The sequence below is a fragment of the Cotesia glomerata genome, linkage group LG4 (assembly GCF_020080835.1).
Source record: "Cotesia glomerata isolate CgM1 linkage group LG4, MPM_Cglom_v2.3, whole genome shotgun sequence".
Classification (NCBI taxonomy): domain Eukaryota; kingdom Metazoa; phylum Arthropoda; class Insecta; order Hymenoptera; family Braconidae; genus Cotesia; species Cotesia glomerata.
Genome location: NC_058161.1, coordinates 5,704,824 through 5,728,300, shown reverse-complemented (window position 1 = coordinate 5,728,300; position 23,477 = coordinate 5,704,824). Strand labels below are relative to the sequence as shown.

At 28.8% G+C, this 23,477-nt stretch overlaps 1 protein-coding gene across 1 annotated transcript in view; it reads right to left on the bottom strand.

Moving 5' to 3' along the window:
* The window catches only part of LOC123264341, a 105,107-nt gene that overhangs the window by 3,450 nt on the left and 78,180 nt on the right, over positions 1 to 23,477 (bottom strand). The window contains exons 3-11 of the mRNA XM_044727577.1: positions 19,405 to 19,554; positions 18,037 to 18,231; positions 16,433 to 16,518; positions 14,310 to 14,506; positions 14,045 to 14,162; positions 13,613 to 13,855; positions 11,188 to 11,345; positions 3,518 to 3,636; positions 2,619 to 3,417 (exon numbers count right to left, since the gene is read on the bottom strand). Coding sequence (XP_044583512.1) covers positions 2,619 to 3,417; positions 3,518 to 3,636; positions 11,188 to 11,345; positions 13,613 to 13,855; positions 14,045 to 14,162; positions 14,310 to 14,506; positions 16,433 to 16,518; positions 18,037 to 18,231; positions 19,405 to 19,554 — 2,065 coding nt within the window. The remainder of the gene's footprint in view (positions 1 to 2,618; positions 3,418 to 3,517; positions 3,637 to 11,187; positions 11,346 to 13,612; positions 13,856 to 14,044; positions 14,163 to 14,309; positions 14,507 to 16,432; positions 16,519 to 18,036; positions 18,232 to 19,404; positions 19,555 to 23,477) is intronic.

Genomic DNA, 23,477 nt, shown 5'->3' with positions numbered 1-23,477 from the left:
AATTTTTTACATCTCCAAAAATGTCTTATATGAAAATTAGCCATGTGAGGCCGTATCAAGACAAATTAAGCTTTAGGAGACTAATATGACTTGATAAGCCCATATCAGATCTGATATATCCATATGTAGCCATACAAAAATTTTAATATGTCTATTTCTGGCCTAATGTGATCTGACCTGTCCATATATTGTTTGTAAAATGCTCTGATATGGTTTCATTTGGAATTTGACCACATTAGGTCAGATATGAACACATTTGGCTTGATATAGCTTAATATATCCCAAAATGATTTAATATGCCAATTTGCAGTCTAATATAAAAATTGGTCTTTTGAGGCTATATTAAGACAAATGAGACTTTATATGGCTTAATATGAAACTTAAACATATGAATAAGACTATATTTCGGTCATAAACCCCCATATATATTTTTTTCGACCTAATGAAAAATTAAAAATCTCCAAAAGAGGGCGCCTGATCACTGGTTTGTCTCGTTACAAGAAACTTAATATTGATATGTTGAGTTTTAAAATAAAAATCATTTTTTCGACTCTCTTAAGGAGGGAAATACGTGTACAGGCTTAAAAAAATTCAATTTTTTTTAACTTCCCGCTAAGAAAATTAAAAATTTTCAAAAATCGGGAAGTTATTGGTTTTACCCCATTTTTCGAAAATCGAGTTTTCATCATATCTCGACGTTTTGAGGTCCTAGGAAGCTTCCCCGAATGTTTCCGCGATGATGTCCGTATGTCTGTGTGTGTGTGTGTGTGTGTGTGTGTGTGTGTGTGTGTGTGTGTGTGTGTGTGTGTGTGTGTGTGTGTGTGTGTGTATGTATGTGACCCTCTTATAACTTTTGAAAGGCTCAACCAATTTCTTCACGGTTGGCGCCATTCGAAAGGGCTTGACCAAACTTAAATTTTGAATATACTTTGGAACGATTCGGACCGGTAGATTTTGAGAAATCCCAAAAAAACTACAAAAAACAATTTTTTCAAAAGTGGTTTTTTTTTAATAACTTTTAAACGACTCTACCGATCGATTCCAAAAACTAATCAGCTCTTAACATCGAAAAGCCACGTCGATTGCCGCCAGTCCAGTCAAAATCGGTTGATGTGTTCGTGAGTTATCGTTGTCGAAAAAAAAGCGAAAAAAGTGTTTTTTTGGAATCACTCCAAAATTCCTAGTTCGATCAATTCATACTCAAAGATTCTTTATGAGGCTTTGAAAACTGCGTCGAATGCTGCCAACCGCGTGAAAATCGGTTCATTCATTCAAAAGTTATTGTGGTTTGAAAATTCAAAAAGTTGTGTTTTATTAAACTGCTATTAGAGTTTTGAGCTCGGAGAGCTCAAAATGACACAATAATCATATTTTTGAGCTCGAAGAGCTCAAAAACGTAATGTGTAATTTTGAGCGCTTAAGTACAAAATGAGCGGGAAGTTGCAGGGATGGCCTTTAGGGTCAACCATCGTCTTAATTTTTTTTATATAAATCGCTTGTAAAACTATTTAAAAATATAGATTTAAAATTTCAAGTAAAAATTGCTATTCGTTCAAAAGTTATAAGCGATTTAGTAATTACTTTAATACTATTTTACATTAACTTTTTCTGTAACTTTTTTTTTCAAACGCGTTTTTCTCGAAACGAGTTTTTTCAAAACTGTGTGCAGTCTAGTTCAAAGAGTTTTAAATCAATCATCTTGCGATATGACTTATAATTTTCTTTATAGAATTACCTTGAATATGAACCTCAATCAAAAGCGATATTCTTATTTAAACTATTTTTTTTTAATAAACAATGTATGAAAACATTGTATGAAAACTTCCACAGCTCTCTAAAAAATGCAAATTTTTACTTTTTTTTTTTTTGAAATTGAGGTTCATATGGAAGATACACATGTAAATAAAGTAATTTTTTTGTGCCATTGATTGCAAAAAAAAATTGTGGCTTTCATTCTGCACACAGACTGCTAAGTCGGATGACAACCTACAATGTGTATCAGCTGATATCTCCGCTATTTGTTAACTTATATTGTTGTTTAATACGAAAAAATACTCATAAATATATGTATAAAATAACCTGATAGTTTTAATAAATAATATTAATTTTTTACACCTTAAAAAAATTAATGAAAATCAGCATGAAAACGGCAAATTTTTCTACACGTATTTCCCCCTTAAGGAATTTATCTGTCTTTTACTATTAATATAATTTATATGATTTGTTTTTAAAACTTATCAGATTTGTATTTGAAGTTTGTCATTTGGCTTGTGCCTTGGCATTAATAAAAATTAATCTAATCTAATCTAAAATCTAATCTTTCGTTTTCTGTTTAATCAACTATTAAACAAATTTCTGCTCAATAAAACGTTAGTTGGAGTAAACATTTCTAGAAAAAAAATTGAAAAATTAACCTGGCCATCAGAAAATTTATAACAATGAAAATTTACATTTATCTATATATCAACCCTAAGATGGCCATATATGACCATATCAGACGTCATGTAAAAATTTTTATTATCATTGATTCTCATGTTCTCGTTCTTCCGAATAATTGCTATTGAAAACTTTAATAACAATGTAATAACCAAAATTTAGTTACTGATCGAGTTTCTTACCTGTGAACAATTTCCTGCTGTATCCATTCCTTAACTTTAATATGAGTGTCGATGGTCGAGCTAGAATTTTGCCTCGAAAGTTTTGATTGTCTCCCGAAGTTTGAGCTATTGTCGTAAGCCTTATCACTCTTAATCACTTCATGGATATCAGGTTTGCTTTCACATTTTTGGTTTAGCTCCCCAGCGTTTTCTCCATGATTGTCATTACAATGATGTTGGTTCGTCTTCAATTTTCTGGACCCTGTGAGGACACTAGTATTTCGCTTGAGCTTCTGTGATAAAGACTCTTTGCTCTTCTTTATCCGCTGTCTTCTGTGGTAGATGTAGAAGAGGACCGTCAGGTTAATCAACAGAAAGAACACGCTGATCCCGACCACCATGGTGAAAGTTGAGGAAGCTTTGAAGCTGCTTTCTGTCATTGATTTTTCATCATCATTATTTTGATTATTATTGTTATTATTATCATCGTTGGGATTATATTTGTGGTTCATTTGCGGAGTATTCTTGCCGAGACTTGGACCCCAAGGGACAGGAGGTTTATCTGAGTAGTCATTTCCAGTTCGTTCGATAGATCCGTAATAACCAGGATCAGAATTAGTGGGCGCCATGGTGGTAGACTTTATGCCAAGCCCGTCAACTCCAGGGGAGCTGGTGTTTCTGTACTGGTCGTCCTTATCAATGTGATCGAGAAAGTCTGGTCTAGGGCCTCGAGGCTTGTGTCTAATTAGATTGGGAATGTCTTCGTTCCAAAACATCATTTCTGATGATCGATAATGGCGCCCAGACTTCGGCGGTATTGCTGTAAAGTTACATTGCATTAAATTTTTCAATTATAACTTTGCTAATCGGATTTGATACTATAGTTTAAGAAGTTAACATCTATAAAAGTAGACTCTTACTTAAGTTAAAGTAAATTTCTGTGATGTTATTGAATTCTGGCCAATATGTTTTTTGGTATTGACGCCATTCTTTTGGTCCGTCGGTTAAATAGGTCATCTTTCCAGGCGCATTTGGGCTCCTATAATCAAATTTATTTATTAGCTTGTCACAATATACTCAATTTATTCATTTTGTGTTGGGAAAAATAAATAAACAATTGGAATTGATTAAGAAAATTTTGTTAGTATGGAGGCTAAAATTTACGGTGCTTATAAAAATTTGATAAAGAAATAAACGAAAAACATTTTTTTGTTATACTCGCTCCAAAAGTTCAATTTTTGAGCGCTGGGTGGCGTCCGAAAAGATACTCATTTCTACACGAAAAAAATGAGATTTAACTGGTTTCCATGTTGGACGGAACCTAGTTCCATCTATAGTGAAAAAAATTTACAAATGGTTACTACTTCTATGTAGACTGTAGTAGGTACAGTTTCCGTTTATTTCAGTTCAATCCGAGATGGGGCTCAGAGCCATCTGAAATTTATTTGTCTCAGATAGTTGTCAGTACCACGCGCATGCTCGTCAGTCCCATCTTACATAGAAGTGGCGTCCATTTGGAATTTAACTAGAATTTATCTGCAGATAGTACCTATTTTTACATTATCATTTTCAAGTGCATTTTGCAATTATCGCAATTATGCGTTTATCGTCAGTATTTATTCGAATAAAGATTTGACAACATCGCGTCAACAGCTGAGAAAAAAGAAAAGGATAGAAGTATAGTTACAGAGAGAGAAATGTTTAACTCACACACTCATCCACGTCTCAGTTATGGGGATAATCAAGTGCGCTATTGCCAAATCTGTTTATTTATTCCGGCAAGTAATAAATACGAAAGTCATTTTATTACTTTACTTTATTAAATAAGTAAAAATCATCAATTATTAAATTGTTTAAATTATTTTAAATTAAATAAAGAATTTTGACGAATATTGGGAAAACTAAAATTAAAAAAAAAATTTTAACATTATTTTGACTCATTAGTTACGTTCGAATTTCCTTAAGAACTCTCGATACATGGGCGTGTCCAAATATTATAAAATAACATAAAATGTGTTAAAATACGCTTTAAAACTTTCGATAAATTTTTTTCTTATGATTATTATATACCAATTGAATTTCTTTTGCATCCTGTAAAAGGTTCTGAAGCCAAACTGTTGGTTAATTGATTATTTTTCTTTTTAAATAAAAATTTAAAGAATTAGAAAAATAAAAATATTTTTTTTAACGAAAAATCTTTGAAAAAAAATGTATTTTCTTTTTTTACTTTTTGAGATATTTTAAAATAGTAAAAACCGAAATTTTGATTTAATTTGAATTCTTATAAATTTTATTAAAATAAAATTTCTTGACAGTTAAATTAATTACCAAAGAATGAAAACGAATTATTTTATCGATATATTCATTTCTCTTGTTACGAATTCTACCACGTTTTATGTTTTATATTTCCGTTTTCTTTTTTTTTTCTTGTGCCGTGAATCTGTCCAATTTGTATGCGTGAAATGTAATACAGCTCTAGTACTCTTGTAGTTACTAATCTTTGAAACGGATTCAGTTAACGAGACCTTTTAACGATTAGTATACATGACCGTACAACACCGTACGTTCAATGATAATTTGTAACGGGTATTCATTTCATTTTTTTTCATCTCTGGATTTATTTACTCGTTTATTTATAAAAAGAACTTTGTTTAAATCAAATATAACATGAATCTAGTGGATCGTGCTGTCAAAATTTCATAGATTCTGTTTTTACAGAATTGCATAGAAGTTTTTTACATTTTACAAACAGTTTTTTTTTTTTTTTATTTCTATATTGTTCAATTATAAGAATATTCATTTTAACGAGGCTATATTCATCAGCTATCAAAACTTTTTACTTGATGAAAATAACAAGTAATATCAAATTTACGGAAAATTTTTTTACAAATAACATTTTTTATTATATTAATAAAAGAAAACTTTTTTTTTATTTTATTGAAATAATTATAAATAAATTTGATCTAAAAAATAATTTTTTATTAAATTGTTTTTTCTTATTATAAACTCATGTAAAAATTATTTATAGTTATGAAGAAGTTAGCTCGATACAAAAAAAATTTTGTACAAAGAAAATTATTTTGAAAATTAATTTCTGAACCAAAAAAATTTTTTTGGTTGCTTCAAATAAATTTTTCGTTCTATAAGTTAGTTCCAAAACATTTCCCACAAAATAATTGGTATTGATACTATCATAGCAATATTATTTATAAAATTTAGGGCCAGTTTTTCAATCCGGGATAAAATTATATCCGAGATAAAAGTACTGACAGTATAATAAAAAAAATAAATAAATAATTCTCCATGAACTTGGTCAATTAATTAAATAAAAAATAAATATATCAAAAATAATAATAATCTCTTATTGTGTCATTTACATTATTTTAAATTAATTAACACAATTATAGATTAATAATAGATATGTCAAACACAAGATTTGAGCTCGAAGAGCTCAAAAGCATAGAACAGCAACCACTTTGAGCTCAGAGAGCTCAAAATAACACATAAATTGTAATTTGGAGCTCGAAGAGTCCGATAACGTTACAAGTGCAATTTCAAGCGCTCAGATATGGAATTAGAGGGAAGTTGCAGGGATGGCCTTCAGGGTCATCCGTTTTCCTAATTTTTATTTTATTTATTTATAATCAGCAAGTTCTCACAGTTGGAGATTAATATTTCTGTGACATGCGGCTGATGTTTATTTATTTTAATTAAAAATAAGTAACTGAATTCAGGGAGAACTACTCGTACGCAATATCATTGTGCTGAATTATTTATTTTTATTATTATATTGGCAGCACTTTTATCTCGGATAAAATTTTATCTCGGATTGAAGAACTGGCCCTTATTTTAAAGGTATTTAAATTATCTATAATATAGTTAAAAATATTGAAAAATCATTAAGCCAAAATTTCTTTATTCATTACTAGCTGACCCGGTGAACTTTGTATCACCTACAATATATTTTATTACACCTTTCGAACAGCGATTATCAATCTTTAAACTCTAATCGACTTCGATAAATAATAAATACTGGCTGTATGAAGTACGGTTAGAATTTTGTCAAGTTCTTAAATGAAACTCGCTTCTTATTATCGCCTGGAAATCAAGATCCCAAAAAATGAACACTGAATTTATGAAATTTTGTTTTGTCCACACGGAAAAAAATTAATTGTACTATTTACTATACAAAAATATTAACTCCTACTATCTGAAATGGTAATAAAATTAATTAGTCACAAATTAATAGGTGGTATAATTAAATTGACAATTGTAATAGTTACTATTAATAATGGTATCGATTACTATCGAAAATGATAATTGTAATTATTAAAAATTATAACTGCTATAATCGAAGATGGTAACTGTAACCATCTCAGATTGTAAAAATTCTGAAAGAAAAAATAATATAAATTTATTTAATTAAATTCTTTATTTGCATCTATATTTTAGTTATGTACATTTTTTCCTTTAAAATATTAAAACAAGTAAAGCGGCATGATGTCCGAGCGGACTAAGTCATTATCCTCATAGTTTGTTCGTGCATCATGTCGTGAGGCGAGGGTTCGAGCCCCGACGGTTATTCCAATAGTTCCAACACCAACCGTCGGGGGTCGCTCCAGTAGCCGACCTGTACTGGCATGGGTTTTCTCTGTGGTTTCCCCATCGCCACTATTCCAACAACCGATAGAAAGGGGTGAGGAATAGGGTAAATACAGTACAGAAAGCACAAGTCGGTCCACAGCCGCATTGGAATGAAAATTATATGTGCGAAAATTATGTTGATTATAAAAAAGTGGAGAACATGTTGATAATAAAAAGTGGAGAATATGTTGATTATAAAAAGAGTGGAGAATATGTTGATAATAAAAAAGGGTTGAAAAATTGTGTTGATAATATAGAGCGGAAAGTAACCTTGTAAAAACCAGAAAACGGTATACAAGTAAAACTCATAATAATAATAATATTAAAACAAGTAATAACACAATCGTTTAAATCCATATACGATAAAAATTTCCAAATATTAGAGCTGTTATTGATTACTTTGAATGACATAATTTTTGAAAATTGTTTTTTAAAAATTTTTTGTAAGATTAAAAATTTTTTTTTTTTGAAAAATTTAGCGTTGAAACTTGTTTTAGACAAATAAAAATTTAAATATAAATTCAATCCGAACTTAACCCCGATTTTTTGTGCACTACACTGCGCTACAACTGCTTTTAGTTAATTAAGAAATGCATCCACGCTAACGCAGATTTTTAATTTTTTTAATATTTTTTACTAGCTTAGATAGTAACTATTATTATTACTGATGGTAATTGCAACCATCAGGTTATATTAAGAATTACAATTTTGATAATAGTAGTAACTAGTTAAAATAATAAAAGCTATTATTACCGATTACCATGATAATAGTATTAGTTACCATCAGGATGGTAACTACTACAATTCAGATGGTTTACATAATTATTTAAATAATATTTACTATTATCGAATTCAGTTAATAGATTTTACCATAACTAGATAATAAACTCTACTATAAAATTTTCTCCGTGCATATATACAGAAGATAGACGATTAACAATTTTAGATCTGTTAATTTCCTTAGCTGAACTTTTGGGTTTTTCAAAAATTTTATTCTTTCAAAAGTATCCCTAAACTATACGTACAAAACAAAAAAAAATTATCAAAATTAATTCAGTCGTTTTTGAGTTTTAGCGTCATTAACGCACAGCTATTCATTTTTATATATAGAGATTCTTAATTTTTGGTAGTCACATAGTTACTGCAGATTACAATGAATAATAATAATTATAATAATGTTAATAAAATAGAGAACAATTAAATATGACAGGAAAATGAATAGATGAAAACAATTTAGGATGTTACTATATTTACATTGTATTATAACTTGTAACATTGAAAACAATCCATTCGGAAGGGAGTGCTAATTTCTGACGCTGTCTAAAAATGATAAAGCGTAACCAATTCGCCATCGAGTTAAATGTACTTTCTGTCTTCCTCTTTTAAAATGGTTGGGATTTCGTAATTTGTAGGCAGGAATGAGAAGAAGGGAGCGCGAGGCAAAGGGTAATTGTTTCCATTGGACAAATTAAAACGAACGATTCAACCGAGCGTTAATTTAACAATGTCTACCGTCAAATCAATAATCATTAATTAAATTATTCTGAAAATCGTTGTAACGCAAAAGGGGAAGCCACCAACTTCCGTGTTTCACACACCCACTCCATCCTATTGGCAAAACATTAATAAACTAAAATTTATCTTTCACTTTTCTCTTTCTATGTATCCACTTCGTTTATTTGTAAACAATTGCAAATAATATAATATAACATTCAGCGTGTGAAGTATGTGTGTTTATTTATATTTGTGTCATGCTTGCCAAATCCAATGAATATTTAATTCCCAAATTCAATTGTATTTTTTAGCCAATTAAAAATATTGATAAATTTCGCTCCGTTTCCCGGGAATATAAACAATTCGCTAAGTGATTACATTTAAATATTCCACGCCTCAAGCGCGATCGCGCTCTGGGATTCACTATCCTATTCAAATTTTGACTCACTCATGCTTAATTGCTTTTACTCTTTCTGTTTTCGAATAAATTAGAACAAATTTTGTTAAATTAATCAAATAAATTATCAAAAATCTTCATATATCTCATTGTTAAAGTGTTTTTATCTATTACAGCTATAAATTTCTTTTAACTCTCTACCAATTAAAAAAATTTCAATACAATGCTAAAGCTTACATAATTTTCTATTGACAAAAAATTGAAAGCAATTTTTTTGTAAAATAATTAATCAATGAAACTTTTGATTAAAAAAATCTGGTATCATTTTTTGACAATACATATCAATACATGTAACTACACAGAAAAAAAAGTTCACTTGAGCCAAGAAAATATTTTTCTTTCTAATTATTTTTCTTGAGCGAAAAAAAAATTTTAATTTGACAAGAAATTTCACTTATTCCAACAAAATTAATTCTCTTGCTCTAAAAAATACGTATCTTGATCCAAGAAAATTTATTTAAGTCAAAAAAATCTTGTTGTTTTGAGAAAATTCAGCCTCTTGCTCCAAAAAATTTAGTTCTTGATAGAAGTAAATTTTCTTGTCTTGAGAAAATTTTTTTCTTGCTCCAAAAAATTAAATATCTCGATAGAAATTAATTTTCATTAATATTTTTATTGATTAATATGTCAAATGGGAAGATCAAATAATATTTCATCATTTTTTTTTTTTTCATTCAATATGTATAATTGCACGCTAAAATAATATAAAATATTTAAGAGAAAAATTTTCTCAAAGTGAGAAAATTATTTTCTCAACTGAAGTAGGTGGCGCTGCTTCCCTAAAGTATCTAAAAATCTTTATCAAATATAAAAATTTATTGTATCAAGTATTTATGATGATTTGAATTAAGAAAAAAATACTTCTACCAAGAATAGAATTTCAAGAAAAATTTTTACTTCGACCAACACAACTTCGGTCTTCCTTCAGGCACCCGAAAATTTTCTTGAGCCAAGAATTTTGTTCTCCAGTAAAGAAATTTTTCTTTCTGTGTACTTTAAAAGACTATAATATATATAATGTAATTCTAAATTTCCATTTTTTTGCTTATAAATTTAACATTTTATCGGCCTACTAAATTTACATTTTTTGCAATGTAAAATTTATATTTTTTGCAATATAAAATTTACAAATTTTTCTAATCTTTCCAATCTTAAATTTCCATTTTTTTACATGAAAAATTTACATTCAATGATTCAAAAACATAATTCAAAAATTAAACAGTCCATGCTTTACTATACGATAGTACAAAAGCAGTAAATGCAATACATTTTTCTTTAATTCTGACCGGACTTTTCATTCAAATTATTTAAATAAATATTACACATTTGATACAAAATAACTCTCTAAATAGACAATAAAAATCGGTTGAATCATTCTGCATACAAATTAAAGAAATAATAGTCTGCAAATAATAAAATGCCTAAATAATTTGAAAATAACAGGAAGGTGGACGGATCTGCTGCTGACGATAGGCAAACGAATAATAATTCAGGAATGCATAAATAAATATTCAGATGAGGGTTAATTAAAAATCTTGTTTTTATGCACGGCATTGGAGTGACCGTGTGGTTATTTCGTTGATGTGTAGCAGCCCCTCACTCTCTTTGTGCATAGCCCGTGTGTACAGCGTAATTGATTCTGTCACTCTCCACCGCCCAATTTTCAGCCGTTAAAATGTAGTATGGTATGCAGAAGATATACTGGGGAATCGCAAGCTCCCAAAGTGTGAGAAGGAGATTTGGTTAGATAGAAGAGACGACTCTTCTCTTCATACTCTATAAATTGCTCACACGTATGCAGACAACGGTTGGAACGGTGCCCACTTCCATTTTCTAGTAACCAACATGTCATTCTCGATTTTTCTTATTTACGAATAGGAGGCAAAATATAAAAAGGAATTTAATATACTTGTTTAATTTTTGTTTTTTACGAATTAAAAAATTTTTTCATCACAATGGAATGTTTTTTTTTTTTTTTTTTAAGGGCATACGTACCCTGTATGGACAAAATTGCACCACCAGGTCATCATGGCCTCGGAGAAGAGCGTTTCACCGATATTATATCGACCGCGCAAGTGATACTTCCCACCGTCAAGTGGAACGCCCAGTATATATTGCAATTCCTCTCCATGAACTGTGTGCTGCCGTTGTTGCTGAAATTTTTAATACTTTTTAGAAAAAAAATTTTTTTCAACTTTGGATATCTGTTGAATTTATAATAATAATTTTTTACCAAATTGATACTAAAATACCTATTTCAATTTGAGAGATTAAATTAATTCAATAACAATAATAATAAATATAAAAGTAAATGGCTGAAATGTTTTAACTCGTTTAGATTAATTTTTGTTGATAGAAATATTTTTTTTATTATTTTTTATTACTCACCAAATAAATACTAAGTACACTAAAAATTAATTTAAAGCATAGAATTTCCGTAAGAAAGTAAAAAGAATGATTTTTATTTTAGAATTTTATACCTCATACTCAACTTTTTAGTATGGAGCAGATTCGGTGACCATGCGCCATCTGTCGGAATTTTTCTATACTAATTTTGACCGAAAAATTATATATGGGTATATATGACCATATCAAACCAGATATGTTCATGTATAACCTGATATTTATTTATTTACAATAATAAAAATACTTTAAAAAATTTCTCTCATATGTAATTATTTTATTAAATTATTTTAATAATAAATTAATTGTACTAAGATTTTAAAAAAATGTATAATGTTTGTCAACATTAGTGTCACTGGTAATAAACCTAAAAATTGTAATGAAAATTTATTTTTATCGTATATATAGCCTAATATAGGTAAAAATGACTAGATAAACCTATATCAAGTTTAATATAATCACATATAAAAATTGATCATATCAGGTCATACCAAAAAAATTTTGTTCCTGGTACACTGATAGAAAGATTTAGTTCTATTTAATAAGATTTAGTAACAGATAATAAATGAGTTAGTAACAAACCTTTCATTACCAAATATTTAGTAATAGGTACTGAATCATTTATTTAAACCCATTTAATCTCACCAAATGAATATTTAGGAGTATTTAACAAATGACTTATTGGTACTTAATAAATCGTTTATTGCTATCGAAGAAATTAATTTTTAAACTAATTTTAGCGTGTAATCTAGCTTTTTAACTTAAAATTAATAAAAATAATTAAAATAAATAATTGTAAGTAAAAATATAAGATATTATAAAGAAAAGAATCTCTTTAAATTATGTTTTTTTGTTTGAGACATTTATAAAATTAAAAATTAAACAAGTTTTTAACGTATTAATAATAGAGAAATTGAAAAATGTAAATTAAATTCAACCGAGAAAAGATATAAATAGAAGACATTTATTGGGAGTATGTTTGTTTTTAAAGGTTTAATAAATCTCCCAAAATCGAGCTGAATAAAATAATATAAATCAGTGAATAGATTATGTATCACATAAACATTGAAATTAAAGCATAGCCATTTACCGACAATACTTGTCAAAGAAATATTTAGGACCTGTTACTAGGGTATTATTTGGTGGAAATAAATATTTATTTCCATATAATAAGGCTTTGTTTATATAAAGAAATCATTTATTAAACTGTAACAAATAATATTGATGGGTACAAAATATTTGTTTCTTCCAAATAAATGAATAAAAATTTTGTTAATAAATCAGTTTAGTACTCCGTACTAAATCTTTCTATCAGTGCAAATACCAAAATATTTGAGCTGACGTCAATCATCTGTTAATACTTTTAAAGAATCTCTTGTTATCTAAAAATTTCATTTTGGTTCATTGTACTCTCTAAACATAAATTAGTGAAAATTCACTTGAATAAGTTTAGAGAGTATTAGTATTGAATGCCGCTAAGTTATAGAAAATGAAAGAAAAATCTTATATCTGCTGTATATTTTAAATGAAAAAACTTAAAAATTAAAAAAAATAATTAGTTAGAATCAAAATTAAGGGCTCAAATTCTTAAAGAATTTTTTTCCAGTACCTACAGGTTTTATAGAACAATATAGTGCTGGAGAAGTGAAAAAAAGTCGTTCAAAATGAACCACCTCAATGGCCATTTATGAAAATTGGCCATGTTATCTCATATCAGAAAATTTTTTACGAATATTGATAATAATAACAAATAATATTGACGGGTACAAAATATTTGTTTCTCCCATACAAATGAATAAAAATTTTGTTACTAAACCAGTTTAGTACTCCGCACTAAATCTTTCTATCAGTGTACTGTGTTAATTAAAAAGTAGTGATAGTTTTGATTGTAAGATTATCTTAGTTTTTGTTCCGTGTAACGATAAGAAGTTAATTTTTATAATTTTATTTAAAATAAAATTAGTTTAAAATGCAGCCTGATGGAAGGAATAGATATTAAATAAAAATAAAAACTTACTCCAGGGTAATCTTGTACTGCCCTCGGATGTGAAAAAACATACATATAGCTTCTGGGATTAGCTTTAACATGTAATTTGCCAGTCATCACAAGAGGTGCAACGGTCCCGCTATCGGAAAATACGTCCAGCACAATATCGCGATTCCTCGTTAGATAATCACGGGTGAATGCATCGAGAAAATCTCCGCCGTAATGCTCCAAAACCCGTGACAGTATCGGATCTGGTTCTAGTTCATGAGTCGCCTGAAAAATATATATTAAAGCACTCGACTAATACTAAGGCGGTAGCGGACCGTGAATCTTGGCCCACTAAAGTATTCCATTCCTATTCCCATTCCCGTTAAACTGATTCCTCGATACTTTATCCATACATTTATAACAGAACAGATATAATAGTAATAAAAAGCTAAATATAAAGAATGTCGATCTTACTTTAGCGTGATCACGAATCGCCTGATCCCGTTGCTCGTCCAACATTCCCTCTAGCACGGCAACCGCCGGTAAAATGTGGAACTTTTCAGATTCAGTAACGCCGTACATCAAGTCGAAACTGTCGATATTGATTGCAAAATTGCATGAGAAATATTTTAAAAGTAAATATACACTTGAATGTATTTATAGATACGTGAATGCATGGATGCATAAATACATGCGCCGGAATATTAGTTAGATAAATAAGTTTTTATATTGCACAAACCTGCCAAACACTTGGGTATCCTCCATCAATCTTAGGGGCTTCTTTGGTATTACAGCGCGATCGATAAGCGGCGCGAATGCTGGCACATATCGCGGCTTATCGATCTTTACGTTTAGTAATGCTTCTACATCTCTATTTCGTAAACATGACGCTAATTCGCTGTCACTTGTTGTAGGACAGTTTAATTGAAATGCAACCTAGGAGATAATTTTCAATTTTAATATTTTCTTTTTCTTTTTTAAATATGAAAACAAAGTTATTTTTCAAATTTTTTTTGAAGTTCAAAATTGAATTTTTTAGATATTTTTAAAGACTTTAGAATTCAAAAATTTTTTTAAAGTTAATCTTAAAATTAACAAACTAAGTTTTTGAATTTATCTAAGAAAATTGAAATTTCGAATTTTTAACATTTTGCTTGAGAAAAAAGAGATAAAGGATAAGAAAATTTCAATTAATATTTTTCATCTGTAGCTTAGAATTTTCAATTTTAATAAATTTTTCAATTTTGGTTTATAATTTTATTTTATTGGAATGAAAAATTTCTTTTAACCTCAGAAGTCAGTTTTTTAATTTTTTAAAATCATTTATAATTATTAAGAATGAATAAAATTTTTCTGTGATTTTAAATTCATTCTTTTTATTTCTTAATTTTCGTAAAAAACTTTTTTAACAAAGCCATTTGTACCCAATTTACATATCGACGATCTAATTAGCAATTGGTCTCACTTCTTATTTTGTAGAAGGTGATTTTTTAACATTTTGATTTAGCAATAGTCCAATTATAAATTATTTGAATGATCCAAATCAAAATATTATACCTCTATTAGATATTAAATGGTTTTTTAGAGTGATAATAAATTTTTAACTAATTGTTTTTTCGAACAAATGGAAGATTTTTTAAAATGGAGTTAGAGAATTTACTAATTAGAACGTCGATATGTGATCTGATATAGCCCTATACGAGCTGATATGTCCATATAGGGTCTCATGAGATCACATATGAGTACAAAAAGTCTCATATAAACATATATGACCCAGTGAGAACATATCAAAATTTGCACTGAAAAAAAAAATTAACTTGGTTCAAGAGAAAAATTCTTCAACCAAGAATATAATTTTGAAGAGGATAATTGTCTTGAACCAAGTCGAAAAATTTTTAAATCAAGTAAAATTTCCTTAATTCAAGAATTTTTTTACTCAAATCAAGAATATTAAGTTAAGTTCTTCAAAATTATATACTTGATTCAAGAACATTTTTTTTTCTGTGTGTATATATGTAAAGATAAGGTATCTTATAAAATAACTTATCTTAAAAATTTTCTTCTATGGTTATATATGTTTTAACAAACATACCATGTATGGACTTATGTGACCATATAAGATAAATTTTCCACGAATTATATTACCAAAATTGTCCTTTCAAACTGTACATTAAACTTTCTCTATAGGATTTATTACTATACGTTTAAGTTATAATAGCTCGTTATTAATAAATAGTAATTTACAACTCAATTAATTACCAAACTTTACAACGTCACTTGGTTTCCCAATATTAATTACTGTTGTTTAGTATTTAATGTTTCAGTATTCACCAAATGAATCACTGAAATTGAAAGCGGTAATTCCTATAAACCAATCCTCTAACTTATTCATCTTTATACACGGAAAAAAGAAAACTTGAAAAATTACAGTATATAATGCAACGTGGCGCTTCGTGATAAAAACTGGAAAAATTAGTTTCAGATTGTAATTATTACAGATTTTATAAGAATTACATTGTAGAAGTAATATTTAGATTGAAAGCTCTGAATATTAAATTAAAAAATTGAATTTAGAAAAATACTATTTCAAACTGTAATTTTTCTAGTTTTGATTACGACGGGACCGATTTTACATTATATACTGTAATTTTTCGAGTTTTTTTTTTCCGTGTAGTTCTCCGTCAATTATCGAACAATTATCCTATTTTTATGTACTAAAAGAGAATGTCAATCATCTAGTATTCAGAGATGAAAAGTAAAGTTTTAATTTTTAAAGAAAAAAGTTCAGAAATTTTATGATATAATTACAGCAAATTTATGGAAAACAATAAGCTGTCTATTGAATGAATAAAGTTTATTGACCTGTTTAGTTATTTGAAGCGGAGCCTTCCCAATTGCATCAAAACTCAATGCAGAGCCGGACATTAAAATGGCGCGTTTGAACAGACCTGTTGGCATTAAATCTCATTGAGTATGTACTACAATTATTGTACTAAATGATGATAATGACTAAGAAATAACAAGAGGGCTTGGAGAGTTTCATAGCTGCAAGATAATTTAGCCATTTAATACTAATGCAAATAATGGTAATATATATAGGGTAGTTAAAAGCACAAAAGAAGTAAGTGAACCGTTTAATTAATCAGACAATTATCCTTCCGTATAGTTTAAGGTCGAGTAAGCAAAATTCAATTGCTCCCGCTAATTCTCTTCTGACGTATCCAATTCCGAGATACAATTGTGAAATGTCTTTAGAGGACTATCCAAACGTATGTTTCGAATATATATTATCTATTTGAGATACTCGTTGCCTTGGTATCAAACGTAATGCATATATTATCAAATTTAGTGGAAAATCAATAATTCACCATAAAAAAAAATTTTTTTTTCTGCTTATAATAAAATTTTTATGAAATTAAATTAAATTATTTTGAAAGAATTACTTATTATACAATAAAGGTAATAATAATAATATATAAAGTGGCAAATGTAACCATATGTTGTTTCAAAGCCACCAGACTGAAATGTACTTCATGATTAAGGTAGTTTGGGTGCCAAATGACTTCAACTTGACCCCATATTTTTTTATATTCATTCGAAAGATTATGATTTAATACATCTATAGAAAAAAAATCAGATTTTTTCACCATACCGTTTAAGAGATATAATTAATTAAAGTTTTGCAAAAATACACGATCTCTTATGAGTGTCCTTGTTCAATAACTCCGAAAATGGAGGATTTATAAAAAATCAGCCAACTTGACCTCATAAAAAAAACTTTCCAATAGATATAACAATGTTTCATACATATTCTATCAAAATTTAATAACGATTTAACACGTAGTTGTAATTTAATTAATTTTTTAATATCAAAAATTGGTTTCTATCTTTGTTGTTTGTCGAAGACATTACTCCCCCATCTTTATCAGGGGAAAAATGGCGACTTCTCGGTGCGCGGCAAATTTGAAATTGAAATATAATTATAAAGTTTTTTTGCATTAAAATAAATTGTTATTAAACATACATTAAAAGTTTACGTAAATTATAGCAGATTTAATATATTGAAGTGACATTTGCAAATTTAAACAATAAATGAACACCGTGAGCAACTGCTTTAAGTACCGACCTTACATAACCTATAACAGTTGTTATTGTTTTGTGACAGCCCAGTACTTATCAGTTGATATTTTAATAGTTATATTATTATAATTATTTAACCATAATTATAAATTGAATTTATTCAATTAAATTCTGATTAGAAATAATTTTATATTTTATGCTATTTTTTGAGTGATTACTTGCAAAAAAGAAAAAAAATAATATCTATTAATTTGACCTCGGATTGCAACGACCAAATTACCTTAACAAAAAAAAAAAAAAATTTGCTGAGAAAAAAAATCATGCCAAAAATATAGTATAAAAAAGTTTTTTCTTTAAATATAATTGAATTATAAAAATAAGCTTGCCTTTATTGTTAGCAACAGGACTAATAAGAAGTAAATTAGTAAGTGTTGCTCCAGTACCATGTCCCATAATAGTGATAAAATCCGGATTACCACCGAATCGCGCAATATTTTCTTTGAGCCATAAAAGCGCGGCCGTTAGGTCGAGCAGCCCAAAATTACTGGCCGCATCGTCGCTCGTCCCTGGTCGCATAAAACCTGTAAAATAAACATCCATAATTTTGAGTTTATTCGATTATTTTCCGGACGATTATCCGGTAATTTCATCGGGACTCTCATTATCGTTTGTCAGAAAAAATATTAATAGTAATAGTAAAATATAACTCGTAAGTTCATGGGTACGATCAGGCGCATAAGCGACTTTTACCTCTATTAACAAGTTTACTTTATTAAAATTTAATCCCGAAATTATTTTCCGTCTTGTTGGGTACCGGGATGCGCATGTTCCGCTGTTTTACATTTACAGTCTATAGGTCTACCGAAAATGCATCGACGATGGGGAAGAAAAAGGTAAAGAGAGAACTTACCCTCTATATATTATACGACAACGCGGACAAGACTAACAGTGTCCATCTCGTGTTGGCGGTCGGAAAAGCACTAAGCGGTTCTCTAGCACTTTAACTGAATTTATGATTATGGTTTTGTCTCGGTCTTTTTATTTTTTTTATTTTATATTTTAGCGTTTTTGCTTTATTGCAACCACTCTGCCAGCAGATACCCACTGGAGAAAAAAAGAGAGTAAGAGAGAGAGAGAGAGAGAGAGAGAGCTTTCAACTCGAGTACATGTGATAACTATCGTTACATAGTCTCTCTGTCCTTGAGCACGAACCAAAAGTTGTTTGTTTTAAATTAAACATTTATAGTCAATACTAGAGTGCTGAGAAACTATAATTTTAATTTTCAATTTTAATAATTCACTAAAAATTTTTTTTTATTTGGGTGAAATATTTTACAAAAAATAATAAATTATTTTCAATGTCGTAATTAATAAATTTTTACTGTCACTACGAGAGTTCGTGGTGGTTCAGAATTTTCCTTTTTCCGATCTACGTAAATTTTGTAAATTTATTCACCGATTGAATTACGAGCTCAGCAAAGCAGAACCAGAACATGCAAAAAATATTTTTCGAGATAAAAAATCTTGACTTATCAAAATTAATGTCGTATGTATAAGTCACATGTCACCGTAAATCAGGTATTGGAAAAAAAGTAAAATATACAAATAAGATCTTCTCCTTCGCATTTTAAATTGATATAATAATGAAAAAAAAAATAACAATAACAATAATAATAATAATAATAATAATAAAAATAATAAAATTTAATTAAAAAATAATACGAGAAAGTATTTTAATTATAAAGTTAACTTACCCAAAATACCAAGACGAAAATTAATAGTTACAAAGACGACGTCGCCATAAGCCGCTAGAACGGTGCCGTCGTAAGGATTGCCGCTATTCCACTCAAAGCTTTCACCGTGGATAAAAACCATAACTGGATACCTTCTTGAATTAACTTGACCTAAAAAGAGTAAATTAACTTATATTGGAATATTTTACCTCAGCTTAAAATTCAACATCATATAATACGCTTATACTTTATCCTCAGTACACTCTGTACTCTGTACTCTGTACTCTGTACTCTCACCCTCATTCTCACTCACACTCACCCAGTTACTCACACACACACACACACACACCCACACACATTGCCGTTTGATGCCGACTTGCTCCTCACTATCGAATTTTCCTAAAATTTTCAATAACAACCACGCCACATAATATCGTAAATAACACAAGCGAGCGACCTCTAAAAGTGTACTGTGCTGAGTAAAAGTAAAGAGGAGGCGCAGCGATATAATTTCTTCGACAGCGATGTAGCATACCACCCGCTCTAGCAACAAGACAGGCCTCTTTCTACTTCGCTTTTCTGTACTACGGTCGGAGCAAAACTTTCCAAATTAACTCGTTACTCGTTACTCGTTAATTTACCTCCCGGAGTTTATCTCGCGATTTAATTAACCTCTTACAATTAATAAGAGTACGGCGGAATAAGGCTATTACGCGGATTTAAAATTAAGGCATTAACGCAAGACAACGCTGCGATAGACAAAAATATTCTAAAGTTAATTGCGTTCTGAATACCGAGTTTGAGGATTTTTTTTGCTATGAAGCCATCGGGGCGTGAAATTTAATAGTGGGGAGGTGTTATAGTTTTTTCAAGTCAAAAGAATTTTTTTTGAATTAAAGTTACTTTAGTGATCCTCAAATAATTGTAAAGAAAACAAAATCAAAATGAAAGTCTAGAAAAAAAACTAAGGAAAATTGCACATGGAGAAAATAAAATAGCTATATTTACTATTTTACAAACTTACTAGCATTATTTTCAGTAAAATTGTAAGTGATACTATATAGAAGAAAAAAGAGAAAACAATTTGCTTCAAGTTAGTATTTTTCGTCAAAATTTAAGTCTTGTTTCAAAATTTTAATATCTCTCAAAAAAAAAATTCGAGAAAAAATCTTCATTTAAGGTAGTTGGGTCATGCGAGCAAAATTTTAAAAAATCTAAATTTCTAACATAAGCAATTAAATGCATAATGCACATGCTGTTAAAATTTGGAGACGATTTACCACTTCTAACCTAAGATAATTGCAATTGAAAATGACATTTTTACACAGGCGGTATGGGAAAAGAGACAGAAAACCGCGAAGTTTTATTATTTTTGTATTGAAGAAATTTTAAGAATTTCAAGAAAAACTAATATTACTTAGATTGATAAAGATAGATAGTTATTATTATTATTCTAAGCCGAATATTCCCGATGCAAATTCTTGAAGAATGAATAATTTTTTAATCATTAAATTACTCAGATTTTAGTCATTAAATTTCTTAGATTACTACATGTATAATTACCCTAAAAATTCTGGACTTCCCTACCACAAAGTTTTTGAGAAATCATTGATAAACTAGTAAAGTAAACAAATAACGTCATACGTGGAAGTCAGTCAGCAATAACCCGTAAAAGAGTCGACATTAGCGAATGAAAAAGACAGCAGTAGCATAAACTATAAGTTGGAAAAGAACTACCTTAAGAATTTCATTCATTGAGTATTTTATCGTTTGTTTAATTTTTATTTATCCTAAGAAAATACAGTAGCGCTCAAAAGTATTTTGACAACATTATGCGTTAGTTTTTTTTCAACAATGTCAAAATATGGTGCCACCATTTTCCTAATATTTTAAAAATTAAACTTTCTTTTGTTACAAACAAGGAGCACTTTGACACTATTCTGTAGATTATTCAAAAGCTATTAAAAAAATAAATAAATGATTATTGTATTTCATATTTATTTTTAATTAAACCATTAAATATATTTGTCAATATACTTTTGAGTGCTACTGTATGTTTGTTAGTTTGAGAATTAAATTGTATTGAGCTAAAAATTTATACTTTTAAACCAACCATAAACCGATTTTGAAGCTAGAATTTAGAAACCAATGGAAACAATCCCTGAGGCAATAAAATCGGCTTTCTTCCGACGAGTCTTTTTAGTTCAAGAATATTTTCCTTTGCCGAGTCAGAATAATGAACCTACATAAGCCTACATGAGCCTACAGGACAATTTTTAATTGTTTTGATCGATATTTTTCTTTAATTGTTTTGATTGATCAATATAACCTCGCAAAATACACTTATACCAATATTAAATAGTACAATATAAATAAATTTAAATAGTAACTAAAAATTTATTGATAAAAAAACTTAAAAATTCAATTTATAAATTGAATAATATCGATCAAAACAATTGAAAATTATTCTGTAGGCTCATGTAGGTTCATGTAGGCTCATATAGGTTTATTATTCTGACTCAGGTTAATCATGTCATTTTATTTTCTGGATGCAATAAGGTATTGATTAGTATGTTCTTACAGCCCAAGTCAGTACTCAAAATTGAGGAAATCACTTAGCCAAATGACGTAATACTGAAAAATCTTCGACACCATGCAAAGTAGTAATGATTGTAATTCTACATTGAAAGTACAACTATTCTCTTTTCTCCACAGAGGATCATTTTTATTGAAAATTCAGCTGTGTATATCTGAGAGTATGCAAACGAGAGTATACATGTGATTTACGAGGACATTACGGTCTCTTGTACGGCAGTAAAAGTAAAGATAGGAGTATAACAGCTGACAATATAACGACAATACATCAAGTTCCCGTGGCCCTCGGGCTTTCCTTTCAATTTTCATGTAAATTTCCGACAGATCCCCGCCCTTTTTCCCTTTTTAACTCATCATTCCCCAGCAACACATACTGGATTTACCTACGACCTATTTGTTCTCCTTTCTATCCGTCAATCTATACCATCTAACAATCTAACCCTATACATCTACCTGGTTCCGGCACTTTGTATTCTTTATCGCCTCTCCCTCCCGGAAATTTATTCTTCGCACTCGAGTTTTAAATTTTCATCCGCCCAAAATATATTGCCGCTCTGATTTTTCATCCTCGGATACGAAAACGTCACTGATAACATTCACCCGGCTCAGACAAATCGGGCAACACCGATTTTTATTTATGTCTTTTACCAATCTTTTGCCGAGACCTCTGATGATTAATTTTTTCAGTCCCTACTCGAGACTATACTACTCAATTTTTTTAAATTATGATTTTTTTTTTATAATATTTTTTCGAATATTTTTAGCCTTTATATGATCATATGTGGACACTGAGAAAAAATAAAAATTATGAATAGAACAAAATTTCTTGACTCAAGAATTTTTTTAAATAAATTATTTTATATATTAACTTTTTGACAGAATATAATTAAATAAAAATTATTTTAATCAATTCAACCAATTTGTCCGACAAGAAATAATTCTTGAGACCAAAAAAAAACGGTCTCAGAAAATTTTTAATAATATATACAGAGTATAAAATTTTGCGTCATCGCATCAAATTTTTGTAAAATATTATTAAACACTTTTGTGTGTAATGTTAACACTTTTTTTTGTTAATTCTCTCAAATTAACACTAAAAACTGTTAAATATTCAATACAAATTTTTTTGACGCAATCACGCAAAATTTTTTAATGTGTACGTTCATGTGTCAAGAACATAAATTCTTAATAGAAGTATTTTTTTACTCAGTGCATATGTAGTTAAAAATTTTTTTTTGACAACTCATCAATTATTTTTTTTCGAGAATGAACAGAATATAAAAATAAAATTTATAAAAAATTTTTTCATAAAAGATAAACATCATAATTTTTACAATAAACATTAAAAAAGTAGCCAAATTTTTTTGAAGCAAAAAAACCGTAATTAAATACTATAATATTAAAATAAAAAACATTTATTAATAGCATATGATATATTTTATAAGTTTTAAATATAAAAAAATAGTGATAATTTTAATACGATTAAATTTTTTATTCAT